This window comes from Thunnus albacares, chromosome 9, assembly GCF_914725855.1.
Source record: "Thunnus albacares chromosome 9, fThuAlb1.1, whole genome shotgun sequence".
NCBI lineage: Eukaryota > Metazoa > Chordata > Actinopteri > Scombriformes > Scombridae > Thunnus > Thunnus albacares.
Genome location: NC_058114.1, coordinates 29887767 through 29900020, shown reverse-complemented (window position 1 = coordinate 29900020; position 12254 = coordinate 29887767). Strand labels below are relative to the sequence as shown.

At 40.2% G+C, this 12254-nt stretch overlaps 1 protein-coding gene across 1 annotated transcript; it reads right to left on the bottom strand.

Moving 5' to 3' along the window:
• Window positions 1-1244: 1244 nt before the first annotated feature.
• Window positions 1245-11556, bottom strand: ephx4 (epoxide hydrolase 4). Its single transcript, XM_044361628.1, has 7 exons — window positions 10837-11556; window positions 9334-9419; window positions 7566-7723; window positions 5053-5181; window positions 4560-4663; window positions 3486-3634; window positions 1245-2173 (listed from the first exon to the last, which is right to left on the bottom strand). Exons 1-7 carry the CDS (start codon window positions 11077-11079, stop codon window positions 1933-1935), a joined length of 1110 nt encoding a protein of 369 aa, XP_044217563.1. The 5' UTR covers window positions 11080-11556; the 3' UTR covers window positions 1245-1932.
• Window positions 11557-12254: the final 698 nt, after the last annotated feature.

The window sequence follows — 12254 nt, the reverse complement described above, 5'->3', positions numbered from 1 at the left end:
TTCTCAGCAGAAAACCCAGTCACTTATATAGACAGGGCCTAAAGGGAAAATCATCTAGAAAATAATTATTTTTGTGCAGCAGCAGCAGCAGCATAGATTGGACAAATGGCTGGACTGTTGGGATTTTAACACATGTAGGAATAAGAAAATTCACAGCAAAAAGTAGACTTATAGGCTTTTGTTTTATAGTATATACAATGTATTCAGTCTCATTAATTTCCTTATGAATGAAACAAAAACATTCTAAAAGTTAAATATAATAATTATGTGGAAATACACTCCCATCTGTACAATATTCATTTGAAATACTGACCTGGAAAATATCATTTATATACCCCCAACTGGTAATACTAATATTTCCTACTGTCTTTGAAGGCAGCAAAAGAACTTGCCGATAGCTGCCGTTGATGTCATTGACTCCTCCTGCATCATTAGTCCTATTGTATGATGTCAGTGCAAAAATTGATTGTAAATGTTTGAATCAGCATTACACAAAAGATGAAAAATCTTCTGGTTAGACATTGATATACTGCAATGCAAATGCAATATTACTACCACTTTATAATACTAACAAGGCATACATTATGGGGTTAAGTTGTAACTAATGGGTTTTAAATAATTCATGAATGCTTTATAGATTATAAATAATGACCTTTCAATAAGGACAACTCTTGGGTTTCCCAGTTGTAAAAAACTCCATTTGGCAGGTGTATATTTGTCTTGTATTCTCCCCTGGACTGCAATAAATCCAATACAATGTTTTTTTTTTTTTAAAAAAAGCTCTAAATTGTAAATGGTTTGTATTGGTTTAAAACAGACATAATCATGCATTGTCTGAGTGTTCGCTTCTCTAACTGGCCCAGCAGTGAATGTTTGTGTGTATGTGTGTTTATGTAAGACTGTGTATCTGACTGATGAATATACACCTCAATGGGTCTGTTGGCATATAATCACATGATGAAGGTTTAAATATGAACCTTCAAAAATATCTAAATGTTTGTTCTACAGACTAGACCCAAAATAACCAACTTCAACTGCTGTGTCACTCAACTCGGTGCTATTTTTAACATCACATTCTTTACTATTTCTATTTCTGGTGTTTTTCATAAAAGCTTGCAGGGACTGTTCTGAGACAGTGCCAAACACAGGGGGGCATGAGACACACCACAGAACTTCAATCACACCACCGCTGTTATTTTCTTAAAACCAGCCGGAAATTTTAAAGAGCTGTGTAGTCCAACAGATTGACACTTACTTAGTTTATTTATAAAATCAAATGGTGTAGACCTGGCTCAGTGAATTTCAAAATGCAGTGTGTAGGAAGAGATACAAAAGAGCACAATAGTCAACCATCACTGACATTGCTATACAGGAAGATCAAGAAAACAACATTCTCTACATTTGAGCAATTATCTTTGAGGAAAATATACAAAAAAGAAAAAATCCTTTAGACAACACTACCTGATAAAGGGAGTGGGAGAGTTACGGCTCCCAAAGGACTGTGCCCAAAGTAGAGTGGAGCGACCCAGTGAAACATACAAGTATAGCAGACGATGCCACATCCCAATCTCTCAGGACATCTTTACACTGCAACAACTCGAAAGTTAAAAGGCACCACACAATACAAGTCACAAGGAGATTCTGCCACACATTTGTAATGCTGTAACCGACAAACTTTAAGGCGGATGTCATGTGCAAAAAACATCTTGAATATGTGTCACGCGTACTGCTGAGTGTCCTCTCCAGTGAAGTGTGCTTTGATTCTTTCCTTTACTGCTGACGTCTTTAAAAAATATTTGAAATGTGTAAGATTTTAAAGAATGATTGCATTATCACTATGTTGCTTGGTATCACAGGCATATTCCAGGCTTCCAGGAGTGGCAAGTGAGAGGGGAAGAGAGGGGCTTGGTTGGAGGAGGCCTCGGTGTGGGTTTAGTTCCTGTAGCTTTTGCGTCCCTCTCCCTCCTTGAGGAAGGTCCATATGAGGGTGTTCACGATATCAGGCTGGTCCTGCTGTAGCCAGTGGCTGGCCCCAGAAATGATGTTGAGACGGAAATGGTTTCTGATGTACAGGCGGCATGCCTCGGCCATTTCCTGCTCCAAGAACGCGTCGCGCTCACCCCACAGCAACAGCACCGGGGACCTGACGTGATTCTGGTTCAGGGGCAGGGAGCTAAGAACAGAAAGAGAAAAGAACTTTGTTGTTTGAGAGATTTTAAAGGGAAAACTTTAAAATTATTTACACTGTGATATTTCAGTGATTATGGAGTTTGTTGACACTGACTGTATTCCATCTGAATGAGTTAATATGATGTTAATAAGAGACAACTTCATAGCATGAATCTGTCTCCAGGATAGTGTGAACAGCCTTATACTTTTGTTTGCATTACATTATTGCGCAATTTTTAAGCAAATTTCTAAAGTTTTGGCAAAATAAAACTTGAATCAGTGAGTGTTTCCACAAGCTAAGAGGATGTGACAAAATAACATAATTACCCTGGCACCAGTAACTGCCATACATCCTGACATTTGCTGCCTCCCACCTAATATAGTATTTGTGTTTTCTCTTGTTTTTGGAATGAGCAAATGTGTCTCTGACAGCGTGAAAGGTGTTTTGGTCTTTCTTGTGAAGTCGGGACATGTAACTGTGAAGACGCAGAGGCAAACACCCTCAGATCAATGTGATAGTGTCAACTTTTCTACTTCAGCCAAGCGTGTAAACTGTTTTGAGATATTTCCACTTTTTCTCCCACATTTCTGGCATTTCCACTCAGTTTTTTTATGTACATAAAAATAGTAAGTCATCTACGTTCTTAGAGACTGGTTCCAACGTTATCATCGAGTATATTGGAATCGTATCTTCAGAATTTCCTCTTCATTAACTTTAAAGAATTTCTTTATGTCTCACCAAGTGCGTGCTGGGAAAGACTCCAGCTCCCCACAACTCTGGACAGGATACGTGAATATACTGTGAATAAAATGGATGGATGGATGTTGTTATGAGTTTATGTATTTGTGTCCCTGCTGCTTAGATACAGTATGCGCTCGTGAAGAGGCTAATTGGGCATGGGTCAGTGATATTTCTTTTATATAAGCATATAAAAGCTATTCTGAGATAACTCGTTTGCTTGAGAAGGGAGCAGATGGCGTGCTCAGCCATGCACGTAGAGTTCACATGTCAGAAATACATTCACTGAGATTTTTTGATCTGATTTGTGATGATTAGTCTTGGCCAGCTAGTCAGTTATACATAAAACAGTGAAGGTGTCTGTAAATATAAATATTTGACTGCGTTGTGGCCTTGAGAGAGGGAGAGGCTGTTTGGTTTTGCGCCCCTTGAGTGCTCCAACAGTAGAGGGCGCTACAAAACAAGACTGGTACAACATCCCTGTATCCAGGAATCAACCTGTACATATCAGCTACATCAGTTGTGGTTGCACTATGACTATGTTTATCCGTCTTTTGGTGAGTGAAATATTCCCCACCTGAAGACATTCCTGTAATAGTTGAGGGCTCCAGTCAGAGCTCCCGGCTGTGAGAGTGCATACAGATATGCCTCCAAGTCCTCTGCAGTGAGCCATCGGCCTTTCCTCCCGATCCCTGTGCTGCGGCTGGTGAACAAGGCTTTCAGAGCCTACAGAAAAGACGGCAGAAATCAGCGGGTGAGTTTGTGCGATTGGTGCAGTTTGATCAACATTTTCAGAAGGGCGTCCATGTCACTGTAATACGAGTCAGAAAAGGTACTTCGGTGGTGAAATCAGCTTTCATGACCTTCAGTCAAAGCTCTGGCACCGTGACTTACTGCTGGCTCAACAACAATACATGCTGTGCTTCTACTCCTGAAAACTCCAACTCAGGCATATGGGAATATTATGAAGTTTTACATTTAAATAGCAAATGTCTAAAATACTGGAGAACACTATATCAGTGTCCTTACAATGAGAATGGATTTAGATATAAAAAAGAAACATTTTATTTGCTTTCTTGCAGAGATGAGAGGATCAATACCACTCTCTACAAAGTGGGGTCAGTCCGCTTATCTAACTCTCACCAAGAAAGTAAATAAGCGTATTTCCAAAAATGTCAAGCTGCTACTTCAAATAAATTGAAAGAAAAAAAACACACACACAAAAATCTAAATTCAACATTTTTAGACCCAAACTGTATTTGTAACCCTGAACTGTGAGCACTTTTGACATAATTATAAAACTGATAATGTTTCAATATTGTAAGTGATGCTACTGAATTTGAATAGCAAAAAGAAAAAACAATAAAGAAAAAAATCAATATAGGCCTTAATGAGGTCAACATATGATTTGCTAATACTCTACGTTTATACATTTTCCCCAGTATGATCATCTTGTTCACTACAAATAACCTATTTTACAGCAGACTATTTTTAGAGTTCACAATGATGCAAACACTAAAAATAGACTGTTACAACATGCAACATATACCGATGCACATGCATATAAACACCCATGCATGCACACACAGAGAAACACACACACACACAACCTTGACCTTGAAACCGCTTAAGCCCACACACAATAGACCACCTTGAAATCATTGATGGAGAGCATGAGCTCCGGGAAGCGGGGCAGCTGGAAGAAAAAGAAATGACTGGATTTCAGCAGCTGGCTCGGGTGACGCAGAGCGTAATCTGAAGGAGAGAAGAGGAGAGAGAAGTTCAGTTGTTCGATTGCAATTAAAGGGCAAGTTTGTACACGCTGCAGGGTTGTGGACGTGATAACTCTCAATGACTTAGCCTCTCGGTCTGTATCCGTTAAACCAGCTGTTCAAGCTTCACATTAACCTCCTGTAATTAGCTTCTCATCATCTTCCCCTTAAGGTAGAAGAAGATTTGCCAGATGGATGCAAACATGCAACTGATGTAATAATTCTTCCTAATTAATGATAATAATCATGGTAATAATCCAAGAGCCAAACCAGAACCTCGCTAATTAGAATGAAGAAAATTGGTTTTCTTTCACAACATTAAAAATAATGTCTGAGGATCTGTTTGTTCGTTTGCTCACAGTGGAATCATACCTGCGTACACAGATGGATGGGGACAGTTCAGGACAATGAGTTTTGTCACCATCTCTGGGTAGTGAATAGCAAACAGCCACGCGATGGTCCCACCCCAGTCATGGCCAACGAGGCAACATCTGTTGTATCCTTGGAAGAAAATCAAATGCACATTAGACGGTTAATGTAATAGAAGAGCAGCATTCTGACAATAACAACAGAAGCTGGATGTTCATGCTAATGTTTATGAGAGCATAACATTGCCTGAATACTGTTCTTGCTGCTTTATTGCTGGCTTCCTCCCTCAGAGGACATTGACACCCATCAAATGGATGTATTTCATGACATACAGCCAAATGCAGATCAAGGTCAAGGCATCCGTATGAGGGATTCTGATCATATTACGGATCCACTTCCAACAAACTAATCCCCTTACCTGCCCTACCACCAATTACACCCACTGGTATGAATCATCCCAGCAAGCCTCATCTCAACATTGATATGACAGGGGTAGTCATACAGCTGAGTTTGGGAGCCACTTTTGGAAAATGACAAGAGGGCCACAGCTGTTTCTGCTGACTGTTTTTCAGTGTTTGCTTAGAGTGCTAATAGTTGTTACCAAAGAGGGAAAAGGGGAATGCTGCTAGCCATGCACGGTCAAAGGACAAACCTGTGATTAGTGAACAGCACAGTGTAAATGTGGACTACAATGTGGACTATGTGGCTTCTGTAGTCCAACCACAGACTGGAGAAGAACAGTTATGACACAGTATCATCAATGCGAGCATCCCACTTCCTCTGAAATGTCCATTAAATTAGTCATTTGGACAGCAATGTGCTTCACCAGATATGTGCTTAGCTCTTGAAAGTCTGTTAAGAAATTAACAACTCGAATAATGGAAGAAGCTACAAAACATAAACTACAACACCTTCTCAACAGCACTTTCTCAGGGAATGTAATTTTTTTTTATGAGAGACATGTTCAAAAGCCACTTGAGCATATTTACAGGCCACTATGGTGCCTCTGGACATTCATTAGGTTAGAATTGTAGAACAAAGACTTGTTACTGCCATATCTAAAGCTGCTCTGCTCAGTATTTTTATATGAGCAGTGGCAGACCAGTTGGCTGTGTGTACTGTGAAAGGGGTCGCTCATAGTGATGAACCCACACCCACAGAGAATTATCACTGGACTCTGCAGTTCTCCTCAGCTCTGCAGTCGCCAGGCGGACATAAACATGTCTCCACATGAATGCTAATGTTGCCCACTGTCTGCTGGATGTGTTAAACAGCCAACTGTTTGCTAACCTGCAACAGCAACTTTATAAGGTATGAGAAATGTCAATAAGTGCCAAAAAAAAATCAATTATGAAGAATGTAAGAAATTTTTCAATTAATGGATAATTTCGCTTTATTATAACTTGGTTCCCTTTTTTCATAGTCTTGGCCATCATTTCTATAGGTTATAATAACACTGTATTCACCAAAGTAAGATATGATCTGGGAACACGACACCATCACAACACACATGAGCAGTCAGACAATCCGACAGGTTGCAGTTTAGCCACGTTTCCTAAACCACTTTATTTTGAGGAAGTGGATAAAAAAAACTGCTAGAACTACAGTATGTTCAGTAGGTCAATTTTGAAGCAAGAAGTCTGTCTGCAAACTTTGATGGATGTTTACAACGGACAGTATGGATACAAATTTTGCCATTCACCTTTGTTTTCTCCCAAATACTGTCTGGTTATCTGACTGCTCATGTTTGTTCCTCCATCTGACTTCTTTTTGGTGAAGTCAACACCTTTCTGTATCTCAGCAATTAACCTGGTGAGTACAATGTTATCATTAATGACTGGAATGATGGCCAAATCTATAAAAATAAGCCCCAAGTTGTGAAAACTGTCTTTTAATAAATAATACTGAACAAGTGGTGACAGTGCATATGTGTCCTGACTCCTGTGCTGTGTAGCAAAATATAGACATGACTGTCTGAATTATTTCAGTTTTCATGTAATCAGCCCCATGACAGAAGCTTTAATATACTTAAATAGGAGGTGACAGGTGTGAAGAAGAAGACAACAAAACAGCTCCTTGACACCATCTACTGTACTTTGAGTCATTAAATCATTTCCCTGATGTTTCCATGCTGAGACAGGTTATCTGATATAGTCTGTGACCAGTGCTAAAATAACAGCAAAAAGTGTGATGTGCTGGCCAGCAAAAGAGCAAAAACTGTCACTCTGACCAGATAATTATGAAGGGATGCTGGTGTGTGCAGACAGCCTCGGGCCAGCCATGGAAGCTTCCCCGTAGTGTTAGCATGCAGTCAGCAGGCTGTGGGCTCTGTATCTGCACAATGTCCCATATTCAGTAAGAATGAGTCACAGGAAGTTTGTCATGCTATTCTGCAGGCTTGAGGGCTGTCCGCAGTTTAAGACTGATAAACAAGTTTATTTTTGACTCTAGACACTGTCAAAACATCCGTCCGCTCCTTGGAGTTATTTCAGATTGCAGATGCACAATTCCCTCACCTAAGTACTCCACGATATCCTTGATGTCAGTAACTAGGTACTCGAAGCGGTAACTTTCAGTGGAGAGTGGCAAGTCTGACTCCCCGTAGCCCCGCATGTCGATGGCCACCACACGGAATTCACTCTTAAACTCCCGCAGCTGGTAGCGCCAGGAAAACCTGAGGCACACAAACAGATACAAAGATTACTTCTTTTATCTATTATTTCTTTTAACTACTTACATACCTAAAGAGACATTCCTCAGTTTGCATCAAAAACTGAGTGCACACATTTTCTGCACTTTTATCCTTTTACTTAATCTAGTCTGAAACTCATTACTCAAGACATCTGTGCACCAGCAAAATGGCTCTGCCAGTCCAGATGATTCAATATGTGGTGAGACAAAGGATATAATTTATACGAGAGCAGCATTACTGTCCTTTAAAAGGGGTATTTCACTGATTTAATATTGCACTTTCATAAAGTTGGGGGACTCACAAGAGACAGTTTTTAAGAAGAATGGCCAAAACTAGGGACTTCTAGTCCCTAGTTTTGGGGTCAAGCCCCCAAAACACTGAATCCTGTGTTTCCCATGATGCAATTTGACAGTGTCTTGCATTTGTTCCTCCCTGCTGGGTAAGTCTGCATGTCTTTTAAGATCCACACCCCTAGTTTGTCATGCAAAATTTGTAATTTTTCTGTCAAGAATGTTGAGTCTTCAAGCCCAAACTCAGACAACCCTGATTAGATCATCAGGGTTCTTTTTTTCATACTCAGAGCCACACACACGCACAGGTTGAGTAGTACTCAGTGCGTGACAAGTACACTGAATTTTAAGTGTAAAATCAGCATCATCCCTCTTTAAACTTTTATACTGTCCAAATTTGAGGATAGGTACAAACTAACTTCACAAACTTTTCTTCAAAGCTAACACTCAGCTTTCTTTCCAGCTGAGTGAAGGTCACCTCAGTATAATAGAAGCTGTTTTAGATTCGAATCCGCCCACTGATCATGTGGATGACTTCCTAATTGAAGATCTTGTCGGCTGTAGAGGCTCTTCATCAGGACTGAAATCCCCCTCCTCCTCCTCCTCCACTGCAGAGCAAGGGGGAAAGCATGATGCAGAGCTCTGACTGTGATTCTGATGAGTCAGGATAAGATCCCGGCGCTGAACCCTCAGATCTTAGAATATAGATGAGGTTTAAAGCAAAGTAAGCCTCTCTGACACACACACCCTACCTTCTCATTTCTAAGAGGGAATTAGCACATTTTAAGAAAGTGTTAAGAGTTCTTTCCAACCATCTCACTCTCAGCAGAGTTGAGTTCATCATTCCTGTGAAGAATACGGCAAGTGAAGCAGAAACAGCTCCCCTCTACACACTAATTAATCCCTGTCCTGTCTGCAGCTTAGATAGTATGTTAGAGATATGGACAGCCTTACAGCTCTTGACAGCCTCTTTGGCCCCAATCCAGGAGTAACGACACCGTTTTTCATTTCACATCAGGGGGAAGAGATCTTGAATGGTTTAGACCATTTCCCCCCCCCAATGGCAAATCATGTGTGTGAATGAGGACTCCTAGCTGGCGTGGATTTGTTTTTGCAGCCCGGGAGCCAAACCGCAGAGATTTAACAGTACTGCTAGAGAGCCAAGCACTTCTCATAGTCAGGGGAATTTTTTTAGAGAGTTGACTGATGTAACAAACGCTGAGCACTGAGGGGAAAAAAAATCTTACAGTCTGCTTGTCTGTAACCGTAACTGCCCCCCACCCTGATTGCTCTTTGACCTACCAGAACTCAGGGAAGCCGTGCAGAAACAGCATGAGTGGCTTTCCTCTCTCTCCTGCAGCAACATAGTGAAACCTAAGGCCGGACTCCTGTATGGAAAGACACACAGAGATTTGCACTTAAACATCAAGCAGGCACTCTTAGCTGAAGCCACTTAGAGGGCACGAAAGAACTAGTCAGCATTCATAAATGACCTCATAAGTGGACAGTAATATAATTATCTGAATCAGTGCACAAATGAGAATCAGTATATCACAATCCTGTAATATTATGCATATTTGTGGATCTGTTTTTCCTAGAATATTATCTAACTGTTCCAATAGCTTCACATTTGTTTAAGTCTTTCTTAAGACAATACTGACATGCCCATAAATGTACAATGAAAGAGTTTTTGGTCGCTGCAGTTGTTCCTTCTGTCCCTACATGCTGTGAGTTTTTTTCCTGTTGTCCAAAAGCAATTCCAATTTAAGCGATGGCAATAGAAAATCAATAGTTCTGTTTTAAAAATGCATTGTGAGAGTCAGTTGAAGATAATTTATGAGGCTTCTGCAGTCAGACGGAGTGGGAATCTTTCAAAATGTGTCATTTGTTTCTCCTGACAGTGTTTCCTTCCTGATCTGATGTAGAGTAACTTGAGTATTTCCATTTTGTGCTACTTTGTACTTTTACTTCACAGCATATCAGAAAGCATTTTTTAATCCTTCCACTACATTTATTCAGCTATAGTTAGTAGTTACTTTGCAGATTAACATTTAACACACAAAACCTATGATCGGCTTATTAAATGTGACGCAATGTTACAGATTAAACTACTCAAACAGAGGTATACAGTGTTGGATCTCCCTCGACCAGCTATAACTTTAAAATGCTTCTTATATGTTAATGTATCAATCATCATAATCCAATAACAATGTCAAGAACAATCCTGCTGCTTAATGAGTACTACAACTATGTATACTTAAAGTTCATTTTGCTAATGATACAGCTAGTTAAGAAATATTTTGGATGCAGGACGGAGTATCTTTATATTGCAGTACTTTAACCTTGGTAAAGGATCTGAATGCTTCTCACACTACTGACACTCGGCTTTTTTAAACAGACATGCCTGGGTATTTAATTACATAATGTTAAACACACACAGTGGGTTGTTAGTTATAGGCTGGCAGCCCGCCGCTGATATCTGCATGTGCAGACGTGAGGCGGAGGAGCTGTTCTTTCAGCACCACCTGAGCGCAGCGCCAGCAAGCCGCGACTCCGCCGAAAACGTCTCAAAAAACACAAACAGACGCCTCATGATTTGCTCAAAGATCAGGCCTGTTTGGCTGTCCACGACGCGACACGGCAAGCAAGGTGTTATAGCATTTCACAGCTGAAAATCCTAACGGGAGAGGCTCAGACACATACACATACACACACACATATACACACACACACAATGGGCTTTTTCCCCTTCACAGAGACCAGACACCTTTCATGTCCAAGTGCATGTGTGTGTGTGTGTCTTACCTTGATCCGAACATAACAGTGGGTTCCCAAGGACGTGTCATTCAGGCAAGCCGGGGGAGTTTCACGAATCACCCATTGGAAGGTTGTTGTCGGCCTCAAGATGATGTTCCACCAAAGTTTGAGCAGGGCTACGATGGTGCAAAGAGCACAATAACCGTATATCAATGACCAATACCCCAAAACTCTGATTTTCTGCGCAAGTCTGATTAGAAATAAGAGCAAGTTGTGGAGCACTCTCGCCATCTTTACATTGCCGCAGGAAATCAATCCAGATCACGTTACCTATTGATTTCTTTCTGTTAATTGGTCGTTTCTGTTTAAGCACTGCTCTGACAATGCCGTTGTTTCGTTACCAGCGCATACGCACGACTGTCTGAAGGGAGGATCCCAACAAGCGGTTGAATGGGACGGTGGCAAGAGCATCACGTCAGATTTCACGCTTGCGTGTGACAGCAGTGGCTGTTTAGCAGGAGACGGTGTTGTTGACTATACAAGGCAAGTCCGAAATCAAGCGATAAAGATGCGATGCGGCGCTTTACAGAGATTTCAGCGCAGCTAAGAGGCGCTGTTAGGCAGATATCTCTGCACACCACCGGGGATTCACGCCGGTGTTATTAGAAAGACAGCGCGCACATGTTCAAACATGATTTCACTGTTCATCAATGAAAAATAATTGTATTCATATTCCATTATAGCACCAGGCAGGTCTGGAACAATAAGTGTCTGTCACGTGATTTAATTAGCAAGTCCGATTGGTGTTTTTCTCTGCAGGTGTGCGATGATCAGGTCATGTAAACCAGACACAGGTGAGCAGTTCAACTTTCTGTTAGAAAACACAACTGGGGTCACGATAACACACATAATAGAGCCAGTTAACCAACTTCAGATTAGCCTAATCTCTCACGTGACTGCTGTGTAACAGATTAAGATCTTTGCACTCTTCAGCGCCGACATATGGAGCCCCGAGGCTGACAAAATATAACTGAATACATAAATACATTAAAATGAAATGGATTGTAAAAATAAATATAGCTAAAGCTTTCCTATTTGGATTTTTTTTTTTTTTTTACTTTGACATCATTTATAAACTAAAATTTAATTGACTTTACTCTGCTATTCATCTTTCACCAGCTCATTTTTGAAAAAAAAAAACTCCTTTGTTTTTTTAATTTATTTATTTTATGGTCTTGGCACACATTTAATCATTTATCTATTCCCTTTTTCCCCCAAAGCAAAATTTGGTGGTAAAAGAAAAGAATAAAACTGACTTTTCTTTGCAGATTAAAGAAAAAGTATAAATGCTTTATTTTTATTACAGTCCATTTTAATTATTTAACTAATAGTATTATTTATTTATGTATTCAGCCATTTTCTTGATTTGTCTGACAACCTTTTTCTACATTAATCAGTTTAGGGCT

What these genes read in the sequence shown, in the direction of transcription:
- ephx4 (XM_044361628.1), bottom strand. Translation starts at nt 11,079, where the DNA reads ATGGCGAGAGTGCTCCACAACTTGCTCTTATTTCTAATCAGACTTGCG. An exon ending in GGATATCGTGGAGTACTTAG is followed by an intron (nt 5,182 to 7,565) that starts GTGAGGGAATTG and finishes TTTTCTTCCAAG; the next exon opens with GATACAACAGATGTTGCCTC. An exon ending in TATTACAGGAATGTCTTCAG is followed by an intron (nt 2,174 to 3,485) that starts GTGGGGAATATT and finishes TTCTGTTCTTAG; the next exon opens with CTCCCTGCCCCTGAACCAGA.